The sequence below is a fragment of the Trifolium pratense genome, linkage group LG7 (assembly GCF_020283565.1).
Source record: "Trifolium pratense cultivar HEN17-A07 linkage group LG7, ARS_RC_1.1, whole genome shotgun sequence".
Taxonomy (NCBI): domain Eukaryota; kingdom Viridiplantae; phylum Streptophyta; class Magnoliopsida; order Fabales; family Fabaceae; genus Trifolium; species Trifolium pratense.
In genome coordinates this window covers 4852974-4880229 of record NC_060065.1, presented here as the reverse complement: position 1 = coordinate 4880229, position 27256 = coordinate 4852974, and the positions used below count along the sequence as shown (strand labels likewise).

General features: G+C 32.8%; 2 protein-coding genes, 1 non-coding gene and 1 pseudogene across 4 annotated transcripts; 2 read left to right on the top strand and 2 right to left on the bottom strand.

The window, feature by feature from the left end:
- Window positions 1-15847: 15847 nt before the first annotated feature.
- On the top strand, window positions 15848-17243 carry LOC123895437 (BURP domain-containing protein BNM2C-like). The gene is made up of 2 exons (XM_045945796.1): window positions 15848-16028; window positions 16102-17243. Exons 1-2 carry the CDS (start codon window positions 15972-15974, stop codon window positions 16888-16890), a joined length of 846 nt encoding a protein of 281 aa, XP_045801752.1. The 5' UTR covers window positions 15848-15971; the 3' UTR covers window positions 16891-17243.
- Window positions 17244-17412: 169 nt separating this feature from the next.
- LOC123894328 lies at window positions 17413-20819 on the bottom strand (annotated as a pseudogene).
- A 507-nt stretch (window positions 20820-21326) lies between these two features.
- On the top strand, window positions 21327-23982 carry LOC123895436. Of its 2 annotated transcripts, XM_045945793.1 has the most exons (7): window positions 21331-21514; window positions 21588-21630; window positions 21748-21840; window positions 21939-22001; window positions 22665-22760; window positions 22948-23025; window positions 23582-23982. In XM_045945793.1, exons 1-7 carry the CDS (start codon window positions 21393-21395, stop codon window positions 23666-23668), a joined length of 582 nt encoding a protein of 193 aa, XP_045801749.1. In that variant the 5' UTR covers window positions 21331-21392; the 3' UTR covers window positions 23669-23982. The 2 variants fall into 2 exon arrangements, with proteins under 2 accessions (XP_045801750.1, XP_045801749.1); XM_045945794.1 differs by lacking the exon at window positions 22665-22760 and having other exon boundaries at window positions 21327-21514.
- A 1117-nt stretch (window positions 23983-25099) lies between these two features.
- TRNAG-UCC lies at window positions 25100-25171 on the bottom strand. Its single transcript has one exon. It is a non-coding gene; the product is annotated as a tRNA-Gly (tRNA).
- Window positions 25172-27256: the final 2085 nt, after the last annotated feature.

The following is a 27256-nucleotide window of genomic DNA, read 5'->3' as shown; positions in this document are numbered from 1 at the left end:
AAATGGTTTTTACTGTGACCAATTTTAACATGACACATGGATTAATTTATTCCATATCACTAATTTCAATTTTAATAAAATTCACGTTGTCAATTCGAATTTCGTCGAGCAAGTGGAAGAGAAGAGTAAAACGATGGAGATCACCACTACTCTTTCCTTCAATTCATCTGTTCCTTTTTCACCTTCCCAACTTATGGCTTAACAATATATATATATATATATATATATATATATATATATATATATATATATGTTCTGGTAAAAACAAAGGGGGTTGTATTATTGATTAAATGGTGTGATTACACTTGGTTCAATCCCAACAACCCTGGGAGTTTTATAAGTCAGATGAAGATGATCAGAACATAGGGGGTTTGTATTATTCAAGATTGATAACTGATACATGTATGTCAGAGAAAAAATTGATTCTCTTTGCAAGAATGAAGAAATTGTGTAGAATGAATCAACTGTCTATGTAGAATCAGTGAAAAATTATTGTCCTCTTCTTCTCTTGAAACAGACCTTATTTATAGGCAAAAAATCTCCCTCTTGTTGCTTGATAACCGCCTTGCTTGGAGAGGAATTCATGGGTAGTGGGCGGTTTCTTTTCCTTCTTCTCCAAGCTTCTTCCTTCTTCTCCAAGTTTCTTCCTTCTTTTCCAAGTCATGGTGGATCATGCTTATCATGTGTTTTTCATGGTTGTTTTCACGCTTCTCCTTTAGATGCTCCCATTGGGCTTTTTCGTATTGGGCCTTAACAAATCACACCCTGGTCCATGGCCCGGTACACAGCCCCCCAAGCACGAGGCTTCAAGAAGGCGAAGTGCTTTTGAATGAAGTAACTTGGCGATTATTATGTCTCGGCGTGGTTCTATGTCGCCTATTTGTTGCTGACTCATACTATTTGTTTGCTTGTCGCCTTGTCCTTCCTTTTGTTGTTCATATTTCTTAGATAATTTGTACGCCCTTCTATGACTTTTGAATATCTTGATATACGCCATTTGTGGCTTTGAATATTGTTGTCATTGTTTCTTGGCGACTTTGAGCAAGTTGGCAAGTCGCCCTTCCTCTTTTTTCATTGTATTTGCATTTTCAAGCTAGCGTTGTCACCAATCTCGCCTCTTCATCTTTCGCGATTCGTCCCTCCTTGTCTTCTTGAAATCGAATTGAAACTTTGAGGCTAGTAACTTTGTTGGTCTGTACTTCTGCTTCTTCTACTCAACATGAGTTTCTTATTTTCTTTTGACATTCTATATTTGAGGATTGTAGGTATTCTGGTGTAATCTGTCTCGCCACTTCTTTGTTGTAGTTGATTTTCGTACTGCCAGACTTGCACGCCTTATTTTGTAACTTCTTGGCGATTTAAAAAGAATTGGCGCTGCTCGGAGTCGCCTTTCCATTATACTTTGTGTCTGGTGTTGAAAATAATCTCGCCTTTGAAATTTTTTAACTTTGCACCTGCGATGTCTTTAGCTCTTTAAATATAATTATATATCATTTATGAATAACTTTATACATATTGCCTTTTTGGCGATTGTAACTAGTATGGCGATATGTCGCCTAGTTTCGCTGCATGACGGACGGTTTGGTTGTGTCCTTCTTGCTTTTAGAATCTTATGGCTTGACGTTATGGTGAATCGCCTTGTTTTGACTGTGTGTAAGCTTTTCCTGTTGGTGGTGTTGATAATCCTGCCTTTCTTCGCTGTATATTTTCTTTTTCTGGCGCCCACTACTCGTAAGGTTTACAGGTAACTCCAAGGCCTCTCAACCTTGTTTTATTTTCTGTTTCTGACGCACCCTACTCGTAAGGTTTACAGGTAACGCCAAGGCCTCTCAACCTTGTTTTATTTTCTGTTTCTGACGCACCCTGCTCGTAAGGTTTACAGGTAACGCCAAGGCCTCTCAACCTTGTTTTATTTTCTGTTTCTGACGCACCCTACTCGTAAGGTTTACAGGTAACGCCAAGGCCTCTCAACCTTGTTTTATTTTCTGTTTCTGACGCACCCTACTCGTAAGGTTTACAGGTAACGCCAGGGCCTCTCAACCTTGTTTTATTTTCTGTTTCTGACGCACCCTACTCGTAAGGTTTACAGGTAACGCCAGGGCCTCTCAACCTTGTTTTATTTTCTGTTTTTGACGTACCCTACTCGTAAGGTTTACAGGTAACGCCAGGGCCTTTCAACCTTGTTTTATTTCTGTTTTTGACGTACCCTACTCGTAAGGTTTACAGGTAACGCCAGGGCCTTTCAACCTTGTTTTATTTTCTGTTTTTGACGTACCCTACTCGTAAGGTTTACAGGTAACGCAAGGGCCTTTCAACCTTGTTTTATTTTCTGTTTCTAACGTCCCCTACTCGTAAGGTTTACAGGTAACGCCAGGGCCTTTCAACCTTGTTTTATTTTCTGTTTTTGACGTACCCTACTCGTAAGGTTTACAGGTAACGCCAGGGCCTTTCAACCTTGTTTTATTTTCTGTTTTTGACGTACCCTACTCGTAAGGTTTACAGGTAACACCAGGGCCTTTCAACCTTGTTTTATTTTCTGTTTTTGACGTACCCTACTCGTAAGGTTTACAGGTAACGCTAGGGCCTTTCAACCTTGTTTTATTTTCTGTTTTTGACGTACCCTACTCGTAAGGTTTACAGGTAACGCCAAGGCCTCTCAACCTTGTTTTATTTTCTGTTTTTGACGTACCATACTCGTAAGGTTTACAGGTAACGCCAGGGCCTTTCAACCTTGTTTTATTTTCTTTTTCTTCAGAGCCCGTAACTTAATCAGGTTGACCTTTATTCCATCACCGGTTAGCCTTTATTGGTTTAGAGACGGCTGGCTTCATTATGGTTCAGAGCCCGCAATTTAATCATGATTGCTGCAAATAAGCTTTGATACATTAAAGGTTCAACGATAATAATATATGAAAAATAAAACAAACGAAAATGATACCGCCATGGGCGGTTTGTTGCGGCGCTCCTCGCCTGGCAAGAAAAGCAATTATGTTTTGGTGTGGCGAGACCGAGTTTCATTGCGGTAGTTATCGCGGAATATGCTTCAACCTGAAATATTAGTTGGCGACTTCTATCTCGCCGAGTGGCATTAATGACCAATTGCTTGTGTTTTATGATCACCTCTTGAAAAAGTGTTGCTGTCAAAGTACTTTGAACATATGTAAGAAAGACACAAACAACATTATGAAAAATGGAGTTAGAGATAGTTCAGTATCAAATAATATAACTGCTAAATTATATGTCAATTTATCTTTAGAATGACGGAATAAAAATGTGGTCACCCGAGAAGAATCATATAGAAATGAAGGTGAAAGGTACTTGTCATCATTAAATATATTGGTTAAATTAAAACATGACAACAAGGAAATCAACCTTATCATGGTGGAAGAATTTAATTTAGGGTAAATAGTGTCATACCCCCCTGCAAAATAGGGGAGTTTTGCGTTACCCCCCCTGCAAAATATTTTTTTGAGATTACCCCCCTGCAATGTCAAGATTCCTTGCGTTACCCCCCTGGCTCAACAAGTGGGCATATGACATGGACGAATCTTGACGTGGCATGACACGTGGAAATTAATTTATTTTTTATTTATTTTTAATTGCCAACTCAGTAATTATTTATTTTTTAATTAAAAAAAATGAAAAAAACTTTTTTTTTTAAAGAAACTTTTTTTTTTACGATAACTTTTTTTTTAAAGAAATCTTTTTTTTTAAAGAAACTTTTTTTTTAAAAAAAAAACTTTTTTTTAAAGAATCTTTTTTTTAAAGAAACTTTTTTTTTTAAAGAAATTTTTTTATTTAAAGAAACTTTTTTTTTTCGTTCCGTTCATATGCAGCGATTGTTCTTCGTTTTCAATTTCAATTTGGGGGTTAGGGCAAAGCGATTGTTCTTGCGTTACTATGTGATTGCAGTTTTTTTTTTGGGTTACTCTATTATTATTAGTTATTATTATTATTATTATTAGTTTTTTGGTTACTATTATTATTATTAGTTTTTTTTTCATCTTCATTTTTTTTTGGTTACTCTATTATTAGTTATTATATATATATATAAGAATTTATATATATATATATATATAATAACAACTTTTAGTAAAAAAAAAAAACTTTCTTTTAAGTAAGTTCATAAAAATATAACAACTTTTAAGTTTTTTTTTCATTTTTTTAATTAAAAACCCACATTAATTAATGAGTTGGCAATTAAAAATAAATAAAAAATAAATTAATTTCCATGTGTCATGCCACGTCAAGATTCTTCCATGTCATTTGCCCACTTGTTGAGCCAGGGGGGTAACGCAAAGAATCTTGACATTGCAGGGGGTAATCTCAAAAAAATATTTTGCAGGGGGGTAACGCAAAACTCGCCTATTTTGCAGGGGGGTATAACACTATTTACCCTTTAATTTATAGTGGATCATGGATTTAGGCAAAGGGTTCTTAGACCATTATTTATGCTCAGAAACTAAAAGAGTTATAATGAGTATTGTTCTCACTTTTTGAACATAACACATAGTCAGGGCGATATTGATGTTATAATGACAGTCACCAATAGTTACAGTCTCATTAATGTTTACTCATAATCGAGAAAAGTGGACCAAATAAAAGTGGAAAGTTTAACCTGATTCCAAGCATAGTCTCTGAGACCTGAGTTGTCCATTCCGCCATGGAACAATGAAGAAGTCGACCAACTTGTTTCTTGACTCGATTAGCAGCATGACACGCCTTAGGCATCGGTCTTGATCTGATTTGAAATGTCTTACGGTTGCTCGTTGACAGCTTTTTCCTTCTTAACAGCATCCACCTCAAGATGATCATTGGTAACGGGGCACTCCACCCTTAACATAGTGCTTTGTACTGGACTATGGTTATTCAAGCTTAACAAATGATCCGATAATGTTTGTGTGCTCGGTTTCATGACTTTGACGGCGATGATGTCGACGTTTGAAATGGTTACATGAGTGATTTCCTCGTAAGCATACATATTTCGTCAAATGTCAATGAATATGTAAACAAATAAATATGTAGATTCAAATATATCTAATTTCAAATAAAATTGGGGATGTACATATGAATTAACTAAATGTGCTATTCATTCATTGAAATAGGTAAGCACTATATCTTTAGTCTTGAGTTTTTAAACTGGACACTACTTAGGTGCTCTATCACCTAAGATTATCTTTCAATTGTTACCTTAAATATAAATATTATCTCACACCGCCAATTATTAGTAAAGCGAAAAAGAGAGGTTACAATCTTTTACATAATTTTATTGCTCCTGATGTATAAGCTACTGAAACAGTTCTGCTATACAGATCAAGTATTATATGAAGTGTCTTTTGCTATCACTCAAAAGTCAGCTATGATTTATACAAAAATATTCTTTCTATACACTCTTACATGCCTTGCTCAAAATATGCTAGCACCAGGAAAAATGATTATTGCTATCAACCAACGATACTGAAAACTCAATTTATTGAGAAGCACAAAAACAGTTTATAAATATAAACAGATTGATGAAAAACAGGCATGCCTCTTAAACATAAATAAAATGCCCTTGATTGCTTTATGTGCTAACAACCTTTATTTATCCATTTTAACGAAAGACTATTTTCCAATTAACAAAATTTTATTGATGACTAAGCCTGATTTAGCAAAACTAAGCAAAACTTGCAAGTAGTAAAATACTATCAACTCAGTAGCACGACTGAGCCTGATTTAGCAATATAGAAATTAATAAAAGAAAGCTAGCACCTGATTCATCCGTCCTCAAGGACGGCGTCTCCGATTCAGCCGGCGAAGCCTTCCACCTGCCCGATTAACACCCTGGCTGACTCAGGTGTCGCTGTCGCCGAGTCGCTTTCCTTTCTCTCTGCATCGCTAACACTGATTTACTCTTTTCCGCAGCATATTTTCTTTTCTTTTCCGCGTGTTCTTTCAGCCTCAATGGCCGCGATCTGAGTCTGCAAACGCCGTATTTCCATGACGGCCACTTGCAAAGTACTGACACTAGAATTATCGTTATTTCCGTGTTCTCCAGCCATGTGGAGATGTTTAATTTCTGTCTAGTTTGATGTGGTAGGCTGGGATCAAATGTTTTTACCGCAGCCCCACGGTGGGCGCCAAAATGTTCTGGTAAAAACAAAGGGGGTTGTATTATTGATTAAATGGTGTGATTACACTTGGTTCAATCCCAACAACCCTGGGAGTTTTATAAGTCAGATGAAGATGATCATAACATAGGGGGTTTGTATTATTCAAGATTGATAACTGATACATGTATGTCAGAGAAAAAATTGATTCTCTTTGCAAGAATGAAGAAATTGTGTAGAATGAATCAACTGTCTATGTAGAATCAGTGAAAAATTATTGTCCTCTTCTTCTCTTGAAACAGACCTTATTTATAGGCAAAAAATCTCCCTCTTGTTGCTTGATAACCGCCTTGCTTGGAGAGGAATTCATGGGTAGTGGGCGGTTTCTTTTCCTTCTTCTCCAAGCTTCTTCCTTCTTCTCCAAGTTTCTTCCTTCTTCTCCAAGTCATGGTGGATCATGCTTATCATGTGTTTTTTATGGTTGTTTTCACGCTTCTCCATTAGATGCTCCCATTGGGCTTTTTCGTATTGGGCCTTAACAAATCACACCCTGGTCCATGGCCCGGTACATATATATATATTTGTTGGCCTTTCATCAAAGCCTCTCCATGGTTGGGGATTATTGCCATGTTTATACTGTTGTTGTTGTTGATGATTTCACTTTCAATGATACAATCAATGTTGATAACAACGGTGGAAATTAAAAATCCAGTTTCACTTTTAGATTTTTAGATAATGGTGAACTGACGGGGTTTAATAAATTATTAATGACGAATAAATTAATTCAGGTGTCACATTTTAATTGGTGAACAGTATCAACAGTACCTATGGAACTGTTTCTAAGTTTTGTCCTATATTTAATTAATTTAATATGAGAATATGGTGGGAGAAAAATGGAACCGTTTCTAAGTTTTGTCTTATATTTAATTAATTTAATATCAGAATATGGTGGGAAAAATTGAAAAACTTCCGAAAAAATGTTGAGACTAAAACAATAAGAATTCTCAGTCATCTCGAGGGGATTGGTCCCTGCAGGGTTGTGCGGATGATACTTTTAGTTTAAAAAAAAAAGAATTAAATTCAAAATTAAAAAATAAATGACATTTTTTTAGAAGTTTTTTTTTTTTGAAGATATTTTGTTGTTGATATAAGGACTGATTAATTTTTTGAGAAATAAATTACCTTTTATTTTACCGGAACAAAAAATTCACTTGTCATCAATACATTGGTCATTCTTTTGAAATAGATTGACCAATACATTATGCAGAATTTATATTTGAATACCAATTGACATTCTATAAATGACAAGAAATCTCAATTGAATACCAACAGATTTTATTGCCCTAAAAAAAATCGTAATTGTCTTAATTGAATACCACAAGATTTACTTAACTTTTGTAAAAGTCTTTATTGAATACCACAAAACTTTTTTATAATAAAAAAGTTTTATAAAATCCTTTGAAATATCAATCCAATACATCCCCTAAGAGTCTGTTTGGTATGGTCAAAACAAAATAAGAGGAAAAAAATTACTCAAATAAATGATTGTCACCCACTACCATCAATTTTGTCATAAACCTCTGTCTTTTCATTTATTATTTATTATTAAATAAATTAAAATAAATTTTAAAGATGGGTCCACTTGCATATACAAAGGCAACTTATTAGATTTTTTAGATAAGTGTAATCACCCATCACTGTCACAGTGCTCGTGGTTCGGTTTGAATCGATTTTGAGATAAAAATTCATTTGATCCAAAGTTAAAATTACAAGCGGTTCAGTTTGGTTTTGGATGACTACATAAAAAAATATGATCCAATCCAATCTAATTTTGTGCGGTTTAATTTAAATCGATTTTTTGCAAAGTGTTTGTTTCGGATATTAAGAAAATATATGAACTTCTAAAAATATACGGATATTAAGAAAAGTCGTTTAGTAATAACTTTGTTTGACTTGTGTGAGATTATTACTAATTTACCCTTTATTATTGTGAGAACTGATAACTGATAATTATTGTGAGAAATGAGAACTATTAATAGTAACCATTAGATTTAATTGACGTATCAGATTAAAATCTTCTCACTCGCTTAAAATCTCATGTGATTTTATTTGTGCAGATTAAAAAATCTTCTTATATATAATCTTTCTTAATTCATTTGCAGCTCCCTTCAAAACTTACTTGAATAAATTTTTACTTCTCTGTTCAATTTTTTAACACAACAATGTCGTGATACAATTTTCTCTTAATTTCACGAATATAATTTTTTTTTTTATAACCAAAAGCATTACGCTTAAGATATATATACAACTGGTTCTTTTGCAAAAAATTATTTAGAAACACAAAACATCGAGCTAGGAGTGCAAAGCAAACAACATGCAACCAATTAATCAATTCCATATCGTCAACAACTTTGTCACAAATTAAAAATTGACAAGTACCTGACTCGAGGCCTCTCCTCAAGAAAGCACCAACATGACTTATGTGTTGCTGTATTTAATTAATTGTTATGGTAATTTTTCATTTTGTTTAGCTCAACAAATGCACACATCTTGGGTTAGAATTATTGTCCATTTTCTATCTCAAAAACCTCAAACATGAACACAAAAAAGCCAAGAAAAAAAACTAAAATGACAAATATCCAATATTTTATTAGAGGGAATTGAACAAGCCGAATGAATGATCAAGTGTTAGAATAGAATTATTGAACAGTTTCTGAGTTAATAATAAATTAAATTAAGAAAGATTATATGAATAAATTAGGAAAGATTATATTTAGGAAGATTTTTCAATCTACACAAGTATGATCACGTGAGATTTTATGTGAGTGAAAGAATTTTAATATGATACGTTAGTTAAATCTAAGAGTTATTATCAATTGTTCTCATTTCTTATAATATTTATCAGTTCTCACCGGATACACTCCCTATATATATATATATATATATAGTGATGAAGAAAATATGTGTGGTTGTGGAAGAGGGTGATGTTTTGCTTTGTATAAGAGAAGATAAGAGAAGTTATAGAATATTTTTCTCTAACTCAATTAGTTTACTTCTCAATAAATAAACAAGAAAGTGGAAGCAAATTAATGTTCTTTTTATATATATATATATATATATATTTAAAATAATTAAAGAGTGATGAAGAAAATATGTGTGGTTGTGGAAGAGGGTGAATGTTTTGCATTCTATGCCATGCCTTGTTGTTGCAGGCTGGAATCTGGAAGGATAAGAGGAGATAAGATATGTAATCTGGCATTGTTGTACATAGTACATACATCACAAGATCATTGAATTTTTTTAATTTAATGGTCATTTTCATTATGGACCCATACACCCATTACGAATTATATTGTTTTGTTTTCTTCCAGTTTTGTTTCCTTCAATTATTATACACTAGGGATAAACCCGTGCAACACGAGTTCGATTAAATATATAATTAAAATATTTTTATAAATGAAAAATAATAATTGTTATAAATATAATAATATCATATAGTTAAATGATAGATATTAAAATAGTTTATTTAACTCCTATTCAATGTATTATTGGTCAAAAAAGAATAATAAAATATGAGATATAAGAGCAATTTAAAGTTCGCTTATAGAGATGTCGTAAAATAAATTATAACTTTTAACTTCTAAATTTTTGCACAGGTCATATACATTCAAATTATTTCTAATGTAATTGAGACATACGTTTTTTTAATCCATTCCCTATATATATATATATATATATATATATATATATATATATATTTAAAATAATTAAAGAGTGATGAAGAAAATATGTGTGGTTGTGGAAGAGGGTGATGTTTGCTTTGTATGCCATGCCTTGCTTTCACAAAGAGGGCATTGTTGTTGCAGGCTGGAATCTGGAAGGATAAGAGAAGATAAGAGAAGTAAACTAATTGAGTTAGAGAAAAATATTTTATATACAAATATTTTTATGTTTTTCTTTCTCTAGAGAATATATATAATATATAACTCATACCAGTAATGGTAGGAAATTTTAATGGCCCTTTCTTGTGACTATAGCTTCTCAAAATTGCAAATCATTAATTAAAATTTAAAATGACTTAAACACTTGCATTCCTACAAAACCATCTACCAATTGAGTATCAAACGCATAAACCGAAGAAAATTTGTTAACATTAGCCATGGTCGTAATACATTATTGCTAATAGTTCACAACAATAATTGCATTGTCTCTTGTTTTTTAGTCTATTGGCTAAAAGTTTTACCCTTAAGTTAGATAAGTGAGATGATCGGAATTCGAATTTAAGCCCCTGCATATTTGCTATTGTTTTGTTTGTCCACAAATAGACAATGTACAATAACTGAAGGAAACAAAACAATATAATTTGTTCGTGTTTGTTCGCAAATTCATCATTTTTGTTTTTAGTGCTTTTGAATTGAGTTTAATTATTGTGCACTGTCGGTGTAATTTTTTTTTACACATACATCCAATTACGCGTTGCCACATTATTTAATGAATGTGACACATCATGTGTTTTTAATTACCATACATGATGTGTCAGTATATTATTGGACGCATGTGCAAAATAATTTTACACCGATGGTGCATATAAATTAAATTCTTTTGAATTTATATTGCATCGATGTACTCTTATCAATTTGAATGAATAAATTTTTTTTATTTAGTAAAAAAAAAAAATTGTAATACATTTTGCATTCAATTAACCCGTCTAAAATAGAATGTTATGAGATTTCACCAAAAAATGAAGAAAAAAAAAAGGAACGTTATCATGAATGTTTTTTTTTCCACTATAGTTTAATCTGGTTCGGGAGTCAGTTCTGACATCAAGTGGTTTCAGCTCTCTCTCGATCGTAGTTGCGGGGATCAAATTATGATCCTCTCTACCAAATTCAGCGTCAATCACTATTAAACCAACTGACGATTGATTTAATTTTAAAACATATTCATACTAATGTTGGGTTAGGATTTTTCTATACCCATAATGATGATTAATTAGAAAGTAGGCACTTATTTGTTGAACTATATGGTGTTATTCATCTTCTTGGTTGATGCTGAAAAATCCTTGGGAGGTACGGTGCGGTTGGGCCAACAAAAAGTACATAAAACAGGCAAGTTGTGTGCCATGTCATTCGGTACACTCTCGTGATGTTAATTTTCGGGATATTATTAAGCATTTCCCACCATATAAATATAATCCTCAAAAGGGTAATGTATAATAATTGAAGGAAACAAATCTGGAAGAAAACAAAACAATATAATTCGTAATGGGTGTATTGGTCCATAATGAAAATGACCATTAAATTAAAAAAATTCAATGATCTTGTGATGTACTACAACAATGCCAGATTCCATATAACTTCTCTTATCTTCTCTTATCCTTCCAGATTCCAGCCTGCAACAACAATGCCCTCTTTGTGAAAGCAAGGCATGGCATACAAAGCAAAACATCACCCTCTTCCACTGTTCCACAACCACACATATTTTCTTCATCACTCTTTAATTATATATATATATATATATAGTGTATCCGGTGAGAACTGATAAATATTATGAGAAATGAGAACAATCGATAATAACCCTTAGATTTAACTAACGTATCATATTAAAATTCTCTCACTCACATAAAACCTCACGTGATCATACTTGTGTAGATTAAAATTCAACGGTGGATTTTGTAAAATTTGTATTCGTTAAAGCGTTATTGAGCGGTGTAACATTACTCAAATGTTACACCGGTGTAATTTGATCCCTCCCCATTTATATATATATATATATAGGGGTTTTCTAACTTAGACCCTAGTTAGGTCTAAGTTAGCAAGGTGCACCTTTTCAATTGGACCAAAATACCCATTCTTTTTAATTAATTAACCAAAATACCCATGAATAGACGCGGATCCAGTGTCGCGCGCGTACTGAAGGATCATGGTTACAGACCGTTGATTTCCATCAGACAGCCAAGATCTGATCTCATCAAGACTGTCTGATCAATCCGACAGCCCAGATCATCCTGATCCATCAGATTCCAGCGCGTGCGCCACACTGGATTACACCCTGGAGAGAGAAAAATTTGCTTTTTAAAAGTAGGACACGTGTCACACAATGGTTGGCTGGACGTGATTTTTGTTCATTTAATACTTTGAACTCAATTATTTCGTTGTAAATTAATTTTTTATTTTTTATTTTTATACCAAAATTCATAATTTTTTTTTCTACAAATAGAGACTTGGTTCGTTTGATTTGGACACCGAAAAAAAAATGCAATTTTTTACTACCTTAATCTCATTTTTTGTCTACTAAATACGTTACTTGTGTGTTGTAATTTAACACGCACCACTCAACCAATTCACTGAAACCATTATACCAGGAAAATAGTAGATAATATTCTGGAACTTTTGGTATATTTTATGAAATTTTTGGAGACCTGAAACTATTTTTAGTTAATTAAATGAGATAAAACGGTAATTAAAAACTAATGTTTGCTTCTGAAACCATTTTACTGGTAGAATGGTTGCACATAGTTGTATTCTGAAACCATTTTACTGGTAGAATGGTTTCAATGAGTAATTTATTAATTGTGTTTGCTTCTGAAACCATTTATCTAGTACAATGGTTTCAGAGAGTTGTAATCTGAAACCATTTTGCTGGTAGAATGGTTTCAGTAAGTTGATTATTAGTTATTTGCTTCTGAAACCATTTAGCTTGTAGAATGGTTGCACATAGTTGTACTCTGAAACTATTTTACTGGTAGAATGGTTTCAGTGAGTAATTTATTAATTGTGTTTGCTTCTGAAACCATTTTGCTGGTAGAATGGTTTCAGTAAGTTGATTCTTAGTTATTTGCTTCTGAAACCATTTAGCTGGTAGAATGGTTTCAGAGATTTGTACTCTGAAACCATTTTCCTGGTAGAATGGTTTCAGTGAGTTGATGTAAGGTAGTGAAAAATGAGATTAAGGTAGTGAAAAATTGGGTTTTTTTTTCTGTGTCCAAATCAAACGAACCAAGTCTCTATTTGTAGAGAAAAAAAAATTATGAATTTTGGTATAAAAATAAAAAATAAAAAATTAATTTACAACGAAATAATTGAGTTCAAAGTATTAAATGGAAAAAAAATCATGCCCAGCCAATCAGACAGCGACACGTGTCCTGCTTTTAAAAAGTAGATTCTTCTCTCCGGGGTGTAATCCAGTGTGGTGCATGCGCTGGAATCTGATGGATTCGGCTGATCTGGGCTGTCTGATTGATCAGACAGTCTTGATGAGATCAGAGCTTGGCTGTCTGATGGAAATCAACGGCCTGTAACCATGGTCCTGCGGTACGCGCGTGACACTGGATCCGAGTCCATTGATGGTAATTTGGTTAATTAATTAAAAAGAATGAGTATTTTGGTCCAACTGAAAAGGTGCACCTTGCTAACTTAGACCCAACTGGGTCTAAGTTAGCAGCCCCCATATATATATATATATATATATATATATATATATGGGGAGGGATCAAATTACACCGGTGTAACATTTGAGTAATATTACACCGCTCAATAACGCTTTAACGAATACAAATTTTACAAAATCCACCGTTGGATGAAAAACTTATATCGTATAGATCATTCTTGTTGAATTGTATAAAAATTTAAAATCGTTTGATATATTTTTGAGATAGATCAAGATTAACGGTATTCAATAAAATCGCATAAATCATTAATCTTCATCGGTCTCAATAACATATCAAACGATTTTAGATTTTTGTAAAATTTAACATGGACAATCTATAAGATATAAACTTTCAATCAAACGGTGGATTTTGTAAAATTTGTATTCGTTAAAACGTTATTGAGCGGTGTTACATTACTCAAATGTTACACCGGTGTAATTTGATCCATCCTCATAATTGACTCTCACACCTACGAACAAAACGTTAAAACTCTAAATAGAACACGTGAAAATTAACTGATAACAAATTGACCAAAAGACATTAAAGAACTTAAGCCAAGTTTTCCTTGCTTTTTGTAGGTTCTTGTCAAATTCTCTCTAGAACTTAAGTCATCCAAGTTACACCCTTTTTTCTATTTGAATTTTCTCAAAACAATTTTAGGCGATTTTAAAATTAGAGATTGCAATGACATTTGATACGATCGGGTGCAGATTCAAAGTCACAATTTCTAACTTTTCAACACTAAATACGTATTAGCCACAAATTGTTATTTAAAATTAAAAAAAAAAAAAAAAGCAAAACAAAACTTTGGAAAATGATTTTAGTAGATTAAATGGGTGTTTTTTTTACCATGATATTAGTACGAAGTTTTCACTACTATTAGTGATGACTAATTTCTGTCGGAGAATTTATGGGACACAAGGTGAGTTCTCTCCTCCCAACCGAATTTATGGGACAAATATTTTTATGTTTTTCTTCTCGTTCTACACTATTAAGAGATAGTTTTTTCTCTCATCTTCATCATCAGGACTATATAATAACCCTATAAATATAAAATAATTATAAACTCGAGTCTCAAATGAAAATTTAATCGGGGGAAAGAAGTTAGGGAGTTGGTGTTTGAGTGAAAAGAAAGAGAAAGAAGTTAGGGGTGTAGTTACTAGTTAGGGGGTGTTTCTCGACTGGAAGAAAGTTGGGGGAAATAGTGTGTAGTTGGTGCATAGCACTATCATGAGGACTAGATCAATCCAAAAGTAAATAATTGTGGTCCACTTTGGACCATTCTTTTTATGAGTCCATTTTATACGGACCCATTCGTAATACATTATTGCTACCTATAACAGTTCACAGTAATTAATTATCTTGGAATTTCTGCATATAACATATTAAAGATGTAAAAAATTATATTTCTATCATTAATTTTATCCTTATTTTCTTTTTTAAATTAATTGTACTGAAGTCTCTAGTTTTATTTAGGATTTAATTGATATGTATCGACGGTGTAAAATAATTTTACACTGTCAACAAATATTAATCATGTTTTCCGCCACATCACCTCACTTCACTCCACTTTCTCGACATGACATGGCAAAATGATGATTATTTATTAGACGATCATGTAAAACTATTTTACACCATATCAATTAAACTCTTTATTTAAGGAAAAGCTAACTAATGCTTTAAGGGCACATGCTTAGTGGTTCAAAAAAGGAAATATTTTATCATAACTCATGCATATAATTCACTTTTTAAATTTGATCACAAATTAATTACATAAAATTTAAGAAAATATTTCTACTTTTGAATTCTTAACGTGTGTCATTTAGGCATATGTTAGCAAGACCCTTTAATTAATTATATAGCGTGTCAACTGTCAAAAAAAAAATGGTAAGCGCCACAATTTCATTATTGAGCTTCCACAATAATGAATGATTGAATTGAATGTGTTTTATTGTTGTGAAATAATTGCAATTCATGTTAGATATTTTAACTTAATAAGAATCACAATTTTTGAAAAAAAATATCTCTCAAAAATAATTTTTATGAAAAGTTATTTAAAATAGCTTCTCTTTTAGAGTTTTTTTTTCCTTAAATTTTATGATCCAAAAAAATTATAATATAATGATAAAATACTTTTTCTTAATAAGAAAATAAATTAAACTACTAAATAACACGAGGTAAACTAACCTCTCTTACATCATCTTCTAGAAGAAGTTTCAAAGCAAAAAGAGAAACATAAAAAATGATAAAATACTTAAAACGATATTTTTTAAAAAAATAATATTTAAACCAATTTTTCAAAAGTTTTATAAAAAAATTCTTTATTTAAAAAACTTTAAACAAAAAAATACAATATAAAAATTATTTTTAAAAAAGCTTAAACAAACTAGTCCATTAGAACTGGTTATTATTATGAATCATCACTTGAGATACTCAACGTTGAAAGTAGAAATATGGGAATAAAATTTATATCTTGGATCTTCCTTCTTCATCTACTAGTAATACTACTGGTATGTTAAACTTTCTCTTGAAACTCTGATTCTCTCTGTTTATTATAACTACTCTGTTACTATACTTTTGCAGTGTTCTCATGGCGACCAAGCGAGGGAATTGGATGAAAAAACAGAAAAGAAATCATTGGAAATTCATCATGATATTGATCGAAGACTAATGGTGTTCTTCACTTTGAAAGATTTGAAAGTAGGAAAAATAATGCAAATTTATTTTCCAAAGAGAGACCCATCAACTTCTCCTAAGTTATGGCCCAAAGAAAAAGCTGAATCACTTCCTTTTTCATCAAACCAACTCTCATATCTTCTCAAATTCTTCTCTTTCTCTCAAGGTTCACCTCAAGCCATGGCAATGGAAGACACCTTAAGACAATGTGAGAGTAAACCCATCAAAGGAGAGGTCATATTTTGTGCTACCTCTTTAGAATCTATGCTTGAATTTACACAGAATGTTGTTGGTTCAAATTCTGAAGTCCAAGTTCTTACAACTTTTCACAAAACTAAGTCAAGTGTTACTTTCCAAAATTACACTATAGTAGAAATTCTAATGGAAATTCTACCTCCCAAAACCAAAATGGTGGCTTGTCACAGTTTGCCTTACCCTTATGCTGTTTTTTATTGTCATAGCACAGAAAGTGAGAAGAATAGGGTGTTTAGAGTTTCATTGGTTGGTGAGAATAATGGAGATATCGTGGAAGCTATGGCGGTTTGTCACTTGGATACATCACAATGGGCACCTAATCATGTTTCATTTCAAATTCTTGGGGTTACACCAGGAAGCTCTTCTGTTTGTCACTTTTTCCCAGCTCAGGATTTCATCTGGATACCTAAATTCAAAACACAAGCTTCTTCTATCATGTGATTTCTAGTAGTAGTAGTAGTAGTACAGTAATCCCTTCGGATTCGGATTCTAAATATAAGACAGAATTTGGTCAGTGAGCGAAAATTGATGTATGTGATTCAATATAAATACATTAAATTTTCTTGACCCTACGTTCTCTTATATTTAAAACCGGAGGAAGTACTACCAGTGTGCTTGTAATTTGTGTTTATGTGCATCAATGCTGCTAAAATAAATAATTGTGTTTTGTGTTACAGAGGTAAGTACTATGAAATAAAGTTTTATAAAAGTGTATGTAATAGTAAGAGCCTCTCCTTTGATGATTTTGTTGTAATATTGAATCATATGATGTTATTATGGTCTGCTTATTCAAAGCCTGAAACTTAGTTTTTAAATGATTTTATGTTAAAACAATTATTTATCGCATTTAATTGAGTTTCTCTATATATGTTGAAGAAAATTATTCTTCACTTTTAATTTGAGTTTATGCCAAGGTTGAATCTAACAGAAAAAATTAGACTTTCATTTCATGTGACATGTTGGAATTCATGTGTGATAAATTGGTTGTAAGTTGGAAAGAAATAAACACAAGAGTTAGAACTCGGAATTTTTCTCTAACAAAAGATAGACGGGCAACAAGCTGCGCCGATAAACCTTTCTGTATAGTAAAACTCAATATATTTGAAAAACTACATTCATATGTGACACACTATTACTATGCATGACCTAATGTGTGAATTGAAAAAGTAGTATATTTCTCGCCTTGGAAGACTACACAGTTTAGTAGTATTTATATAGCGGAAGTTTCTCTTTTAGGGTGTGCCATAAGGGGTATCAAGTTTAGTAGTATTTATATATTGGAAATGGACCTTAACGGTTGAAAAGCTAATGAAGCCACACTAAGGGAAACAAATATTAATGCCCAAAATTTCAAGTCTTTACGAAGTTCATCTGCAGGCTCAAAGAATGTATTTATCATCTTGGAGACCAAAAGTCCTAGAATAGGTTGCATTGCTCCAGTTACTGCTGCTGCTAGACAGCTAGAGTCCCTATGAGTAACACTGGGATTTAAGGTTTATTAAGATAAGCGAGGAGAAGTAATGGGACATCTGGAATCCTACTTTTATGTGATGGTGCTGCTGAAGGAAGAACTTCAGACCCTCCTTCTAGTTTGGTAGGCATAGAATTTGATACTATGAATGAGTTGTGACCGCTGTTTCCAATCTCAGATGATCCACGGCTTAAAGATTGTTGGCTGGACTCTCTTCCAGAATCTACAAAGTTTTCTAGCTTATCCGAGTCATTAGAACCACACTCTTCTGATGAATCGCTTTTCATTTCTTGCAGCCTAATGAGTTGACTATAAGCTCCATCAGGATCTTTAGTGAGCTCAGCATGTTCACCTAATAATCAGTTAGAATACATAAGAATGTTGTATTGAAATTGCCATACTGAGTTTCATTTTCTGTGGAGCGGAAACTATGTTTGTATATGGTATACCTTTTTCTACAACTTTGCATTTAAGTATGTGTGTGTATATATGTATGTGGTATACCTTTTTCTACTACTTTTCCTTGGTGAATAACAGCAATGATATCAGCATTCCTTATTGTGCTTAGGCAGTGGGCTACAATGATCGTTGTTCGGTTTATCATAATTTTGTCTAGCGTCTCTTGTACCATTCTTTCAGACTCTGCGTCAAGGGCACTTGTTGCTTCATCTAGGAGTAGAATTCTTGGATCTTTCAGAATTGCTCTTGATATAGCAATTCTTTGCTTTTGGCCGCCAGAAAACTGAGCTCCATGCTCGCCAACCATCGTGTCAAGTCCTTAAATTAATAATTTTCAGGAACTGGTAAGGTAAAAGGTACATAACATTTAATGTGCAAACATATACTATAATTAATAATTTGAAACTGACGTTGAACTCTCACATGCAGAAATTTATCTTAGCAGCTTTAGCAAGTTCTGTTGCAGCTCTGATTTCTTCATCTGTTGCTCCATCCTTACCATAGGAAATGTTCTCTTCAATGCTACAAGTAAAGAGAACTGGATCCTGACTGACTAGGCCTATTTTTTGCCTGATCCATTTCAGTTGAAATTCTCTGAGGTTGATACCGTCAATGAGAATTTCACCACCCTGTGGATCATAAAATCTCTCTATCAAACTAATAACCGTCGATTTCCCACTCCCACTTTGCTCTACAAAAGCCGCTGTAGTGCCACTTGATATTGAAATTGAAAATGCATTGAATATCATTTAATTTGGTCTTGAAGGATAACTAAAGCAAACTTCCCTAAGTTCTATATCTCCGGAAATATTTGGCTGCCTCTTTATTGTCCCAAACATTTTAACGACTGCAGCTCGTCCAGCAGCAAATGCAGTTAAGCTTGGAGATGCTTGTCCTAGTGACCTGGAAAATAAAATTAGCTCAGAAGAAGTGATGTATATGCGTGCATTTTGTTGGTAAAAACCAGAGATGACCGTCTCTATAAAGCGAGTATTTTTCCCTACCCGTGCAGATAACTAGGCAAACCAGAAAATACAATTCCACATCGCAATGAAAATAGCGCAGAAATAAATATCAAAGACACCAGAAGTCCACATGTTATACCTTTAAGATATGTAATAATGCATGGACACACAGTGTAGATGATATGATATATATAGCAGAAATAACTTAACTTACAAGGAACCTGTCAGTAGTACTGCAAAAAATACGCTTATGACATCACCACCGGTATAACCTTTCTCTAGTATCATCTTCCCTCCAAACCATACAGCCAAAGCATAACTGCAGTAAACAAATAAACGAACCGAACCGAGGCCTAAACCAATAGCCAATCCCTCTTGCATTCCAATTCTGTAAGATTTAGTTAATGATTGATTGTATTGAGCTATAGCTTGCTTCTCGCCAGTAAATGATGCAACCTGCATACATTTGACTAATTGTGTTATCTAGAAACATGAAAAAGAAGAAAAACAATGAAAGGTTTCTTTATGTAGATTGCCATACTGTTCGAATTGAACCAATTATCCACTCTACTATACTTGCTGCTTCGGAATACGCTGCTTGTCCACGAGATGCCATCTTTGCATATGCAAAGCTCATTATTGAACAAGAGAGGACAAGAAGAGGAAGAGATGATAGAAGGACAAGTGCTAGAAGCCAACCCTTGATGAATGCCACAATTAAACCTCCAAAAAAAGATGACACATACTGTATGAACTTTCCTACCTGAGAAGAATAAGTTTTTTTTTTTTCTGAAATCATCAAAGTTTGTTATCATAGTTAGATCAAAAGATGCTGCATTAATAGTAATACCTTCTCTCCCATGGTTTCTTGAATAAGAACTGTGTCACCTGACATTCTTCCAACAATCTCACCACTGTTTGTTTCCTTGTCAAAGAAGCTTATATTTTGCCTTAAAATTGCTTTAAGGTATAAGGCCCTTATTCTTGCACCTTGTCTCTCCCCAGTGATCATCCAGCAAGCCACCTCTGCAAGATTTCATGTATAAGTAACTCTTGTTATTTTAATCATAAGGTAAGCTTACACGAATTTGCATGCTTATGCAGAACCGCTGCAAAAAATGCGCCTGCACCTATAATTGCAAACCTGAGAGCCACCTGAGCATATATGAAATGGACCGCGGTAAATCATCACATGAAAATAAAATCAATTCCTGTTGAAGGGGAAGTTAGTTGTTTGTTACCTTGGAAACTTGATGAACTACTTGTTTAGTGTTAACATTTCCTCCAAAAGCATCAATAGCATCTCCAATAATTATAGTCAGTAAAGGCATAGAGACTCCATTCCCAACAGCACTTATAGTCCCAACAAACATCAACAAATAATCCCAAGAGTCTGCAAATGAGAAAAGCTTATAAAATGGTACTGTTTTGTTGCTTTTATCCTTCGCCCCGTTCTTCTTGTAATCTTGGTCCATGTCTTCATTGACATTTTTTTCTTCATCAGCAATGTGGGACTTACATTGCAATCAACTCCAACAATCATTTCATTATTCAATAAAGGAGTAATACAAAGAGGCAATGTCTCAAAAGTACAACGACTAGGTCATGAAATGGCCGCCCTAGCAAGTGTGCGAGCAACCATGTTCGCTTGCGGCTTAATAAACATATGTTGTCTTTAATTTCTGTATATAAGTGATGAATTGGGGCAGTATATTATATCTTGCACAAACTCAAAAGAGTATCGATCCCTCATATTGATTGTGGATTGTAGAAGAAGTATTTTACAACAAAAAGTGAAGGTTCACATACTAATTGCTTTCTTTTTTTTTAAGTTGATTTTAATAGTTTATAAGTTTTTTAATTGATTTTAATAATCTAGGGATTAAATTGATGAGAGAGTGATAATTTTTAAACTACATTTATGGTTAAAATAAAAAACAAGAAATCTACTAAGATAGCAAATAGATATTTGAAATGAGGATACTCACAGTTAATAAGAGTAATCTCAATTTTAAAAACATTTTCACAGCAAATAGATATTTGAAACGATGTCGTTTGGATCTTCTCTGTTTTCTCCTCCGCCGCACGTCGTTTACCGTAACCGAAACAGAACCTCTCGTTTCAAGGTCACTGCAGCTAACAACGTTCCCGATTTCCTTTCTGCTGATTGGTGCGTCTGTTCATCATAATTGATTCATCATCATCATCATAATCTTAATGATATTTTATGATACTGTTTGTAGGTTTGAATCTCGCAAGAAAAAACCAATTGGTCCAAGATTAGATGTGAGCACTACTTGGTTTGCAATCTTCTTCTTCTTCTTCACGTGTATGATGATGCTTTTCGATTTTTAGTTTCATTAGGTTAAGTAAATTAAATTAAATAATTTTTTTGTTATATAGTTCACTGCAGAAGATGCTGTTCATCATCAACTTGAAGCTTTGAAGTACAATGATCAACCTCTTCAAGATTATGGAATTGAAGTCATGTACAGGGTAGTAACCTAATTAATCATTTTCTTACTATTTCTCTGTTTTCTTCTATAACAATTTTGTAATCCCTATGCTAATTTCTGCTATCATTATGGTTATAGTTTGCTGGATTTGATCCCTTTGAAAGATCAACATATTTTGGTCCATTCTTTGATCTCGGTCAGGTTAGCATATACTACTATACTAATGTTTTTCATTTTTCATTATAAATGATAATTTGAGACACAAATTTAACAATAATTTATATGGTTGACACAATTGTGTAGTTAATTATATTCGATGAATGATTAATGAACGAATATAACAAAGTGTCTCGTGAGCATAACTCACTTGGTAGTTGGTAGAGACATTACATGTGATATGCAGGGACCGGGGCTTGAACTCTGGTGCTCCCACCTATTCAACTTAAAAAGTGAAATTCTAGCCGCTAGGCTACTTGACAAAAAAAAAAGTGTCTCAACAAATTAATCATTTATTACTAGATGTAGACACACTAGATGTACTCATTAATCATTAAGCACAATTTTAAGGTGTGTTCAAATATGTGTGATATCCATTAACCATGATTTGTGTTTAAATATACACTTGAAAATCGCGGTAAATGAAATTTAGGATTGTTTTTAATTGTAATTCATGAATAGTTCATAAGCTGCGACACCATGTTATATTTATTAATCATCTACTAAATGTTATTAACTATGAATTTGAACTATGCTAATCATCCAAATTTTGCGAAGAAGTAACACAACTCGCAATTGATTTGTACTGGATATAGTGTATAGTATTTGTTGATGGTAAACGTAAACAGTGCAACACTTCGTGTGCAGTTTGAAAGATTCAGACGTATTTTTCACCATTCTTCTTACCGAGTCTTATTGGGTCACAAAGAAAGAAAGATCATGAGCAGTTTGTTTGTGGAGGAGGTAAATAAAATGGACATGTCACCATAACTTCCATTTGAGGACAAAAAGTCACTGTCATATATTTGAATTTTAGTATACATGGATATATTTGTTAATTATACACTTGGATATCTGCATTTTTCAATTCACAAGTTCTTATTCTTTTACATTTCTGGTATTTTTCTGTGGTGCGATGAACTTCAATCAGAACAAATATAAGCAGCGGATTTGGGTTCGAGGAAGTCGGCCAGAGGAAGAGGAGATATTTCAATTTACAATGGTTCAGGTTTGATCACTATAATCTTACTTGTTCGACATGTACTGTTTCCATTTAGAATGCTTTATTTTTATGTTAAATTATCACCCTTCATAAAGCTATCTATACTGTGTAGACTGTTAGATACATTCTGTGCATGTTTTCAATTTTGGTGCATGTTGAGTTGTGCTCTTATCAAACTGATGTTAAATGTGAACAGACCAGTGTTGTTAAATAGTGGCGCTATAGCGCTATTGCATTGTAGAATCTGAACAAATCGCTATTGTTCTGCAATATGCTCTTTAGTACAAAATATTGTGAAATAGTGGCTATAGCGGCGCTATATTAGTATTGCGTAGCGGCATTTGAATAAACAACTATTTTCTGTGATCCCAATTGACAACCCTACTGTAGACACACTAGGGTGGTTATTGGAGTTTGAGCGCCGTGGCTTTTAGAGGAGTATTTAATGTCAATAGTCCTCTGCTTAATTCAATGATAATACGAAATTATGAACTATTAGTTTCTTATTAGTTCCCTCTTATTCTATGATTTATCACTAATATCCATCTCTTGTTTTTGGCAGAGGGTTGGTGGTTGCTGGGATGGTTATTGGCTAACTGAGTCTCTGCTTAACGACAGGGATACATTTTCTGGTGGGTTAGCATATTGAAAAACATTCAATGCAGGAATCAGATTCATCAAGCTCCATTGCCAAAACATTAAGTGATATGCTATTCTAATCTGTAAAGTCTGTACATATATATATACAGACCCCACATTTGAGTATGAAACTATGCTGTAATTATGTGTAAATGAATGTAGGCTATAATTGGTCCTTGCTGATCCAATGTAAAGACTCTTGCACATTTTACTTAAGTGTTGCAGGAGTTGGCATGCATTTGGTGCTTATACTAAAATGTGTATAGCATACTTGTGTGAGATAAAATAGAATGAAGAGAATTACTCTTTTAATTGCATGTATTACATCTTCTTTGCACTGTCATTTTCAGTTGTTCTGGTATTCAATTTTAAGACATTATATGTGAGTGAGGGAACTCAATGGCTCCTTAAATTTTTCAAGTGTTGTCATCTAGACATTTAAGTATTTAACCTTGACAACAATTTCTAACTAGACACTTAAGTATTTAACACTTGACAACACTTGATGATTGTTTATTCAATATAAATGAGAATGTCAACACCTAGACCATTTTTTTGAATAGCAAACTTTATTAGCAACCTCAAAACCATGGTATAAGATATACCGAGGGAAAGGAATACAGTAGATGGATCTAAAGGCAACCCACCACAAAAGGAGAACAAAAAAGGTGGAGCGCTTAAGCAAACACATACAGGCTGCAGCACAACTCCAGACCCCCATCCAAACAAAAACAACAGAAGCCCCTAAAACACCATAAACATAGGCAAAAAACAGAACAAAACACTCCAGCCGTCCCCCGTCCCCCACTTAACGATTGAAGCAAATACCGGAGTCCCAACATCATTCGTAATACAAATACAAACATGGGGAAATTTTCAGCCGATTGACACTCCAATGCCAAGACGTAGACGTAACACCTAGACCATTGTTCTAACTAGTACAAGTTTAAGTTCAGGTGAAATGCCCATCTTGTTGTATTCCTTAAACTAGTCCTGGATTTTTAAGTTTAATGTATACATTTGTCTTTTTAGTTTTTTAAGTATTAAATTGATGTTTTAACTTTGTAACCAAAAATTATATTATTCCGTAATTTACAAAAAATGTTTATGTTGTCATTATCCTTCAACAATTTCTAATTCTACTACCAAGAATATATTCCAAAAAATAAACCCACAAAGTATTGAAAATTCTGACATACAAAATAACACCACAACCTGATTACCACTACCAAGAATTTTATTTATTGCTAATCTTAGCTAATCTTATAATGAATAATTACTTAAGAAAAGTGTGATTCTACATGCAGTAACGCAACTTGAGAATGAAAATGTATTATTAAGAGGACTACTCTTGTCCAAAAAAAGAGGACTACATCACTATTCTCGTTCTCAATAGCAACAAGGAGACATTGAAATTAATAAGAAAAATATAAAAACAGATTGCGTTTGCCGGGAGTCGAACCCGGGTCTATTGCTTGGAAGGCAATTATCCTAACCGTTGGACTACAAACGCTTCTTGTTATCAACCACAAAAGTTTGATATATACATCCTAACACTGTGGAGTCGTGAGTTATAGCAAAAATTAAGAAACATGTGAAAAAATGGTTTATAAAATTTGAACTAAATACTATTTTTGTCCCTCAATTTTTTCTGCGGCATAGTTTATTCCTCACAAAAGATAATGTCAAATTAGTCGTGACAATTTTAAATAAAGGAAAAATTAATCTTTCTGCTATAATGAGTCAGGGACTGAATTGGACATCCTAATGAAAATATCAAAAATTAATTTTTAAACTTTATTTTTGTTGGATACTATAGAATTTTTTTTTGTAAGAGATCAAATTAATTAGATTATTATTCTAAAATTTGTTTCAAATTGAACAAAGCCAAGTAAAGTAATGTAGTAGTATGAGAACTTGGACTAACTAATTAACTCCCAATGGATTTATTAATTAGGATTACATCATTTTTTTTGTTTGCATCACAATGGCAGTTAGCATATAAACGAATCACCTAAGTTACATATGCATGGAATATGCTTTAAGTTCCCAATTTCTATTTTGTTTCCATGACAAGGATGGATCTATCTATCTATAACTAACTAAATTATTCATGAAAGTGGAAAAAAACAAAGTTAAACTTTCCAAATTTTAACTACTCTTTAATTATTATTAGTATTAATTAATTGAAAGAGCGGCTTATATCAACTTAACTTACGTCCTCCATGTACAACATGTCAGTTTAGGCTCTATAATTCATTAGTTTAATCTTGAAAAGCATTTTTATTACTCAAGCAAGAACTTGATTCTCTCGTTTCAAAATTTGTCTTATTTCATCCACATCTTTAAATAAAGGATTTTAGTTCAACAAACTAGTTAGTTGATATTGTTAATTATAGTTAGTAAAAGAAACTATATATTTTCTTTCTTAAAAATTGCAAATAAACTATAGCTTGGTTTTGTCTTTTTTACCATTAAAAAGTTCATTTTAGTTTGCATGTTCATGAAAAATTTGTTTCTACATTAATTAGGTTGATCATTTTGTTCACTAGATAGATATGTAATTTATGAGTGTATCAAAATTATCATTGAGTGTGTCTTAGTAATCTATCAACCAAATTGATTAGTTTATAAAAACACATTCGAAAACCAAATTAATTACTAATAAACAAACTAACCAAGCCAACACATTTGTGAATGTTTTTATTATTTTGATCAGCAAAGTTTTTTTTTTTTTAAACAAATTTTGAATCTTTGATCGGCGATGTTATGTCATGCAACTGTATCGTCGCCCAAAACGGTCGCAAGACCGAAAGTCAAAGGAACTTTTATTTATTTTTAATCGAGTAGTTTATTGATTAAAATTTCTTATTTTAAATGTGAATGAGTGTAAGTCACTAGGTTAGTAAAAAAAGTGTAAACCACTAAGTTTGGTCTAGTGGTGAAGTGTTTGTGTAGTACGCTAAAGATCTTGGGTTTGATCATCAGCTTAATTGTAAGTTAGAAAAATTATATAAATAAGTGAAGTGTCTGAAATTCGAACTTCGACTACATCGTGTTTTAATTTTCATCATATCGTATATAATTGAGGAAGAAAGAATTTAAAAATACAAACATTTATAAACGAAATGAAAATATTGTATCATATCATATATAATTGGCGGTGGAACGTGCGTTTGGCATTGTAGGTGGTGGGAAAAGGGGACTCAACTCGAACATGGCATGGTACAGACAATATATCTTCATTATTATTTGAATTATTTTATTTATTTTATTTTGACCAAATTTAAATTATTTGATTGATTTGGACTAAAATATAATATAAACTTGAACATTATATTTATATATATAACAAAAAAAATATAATGTCCATAGTCTATGCATTTTTCTTTTTATATGAAATTCATGTCTGTGAAGTACAAGTAATCGATTATCAATTTTTTATTGTAATAATTGATTCTTATTTTATAGGCAAATGTATGGTATGTTAGTAGTTTTTTTTTTTTTTAATAGACGAAATGACAAAGTCATTATAAATTCACTCACAAGTGGATGAGCCAGGGTTCGAATATTTCGGTATTTTTTTGTCAGTTGAGCT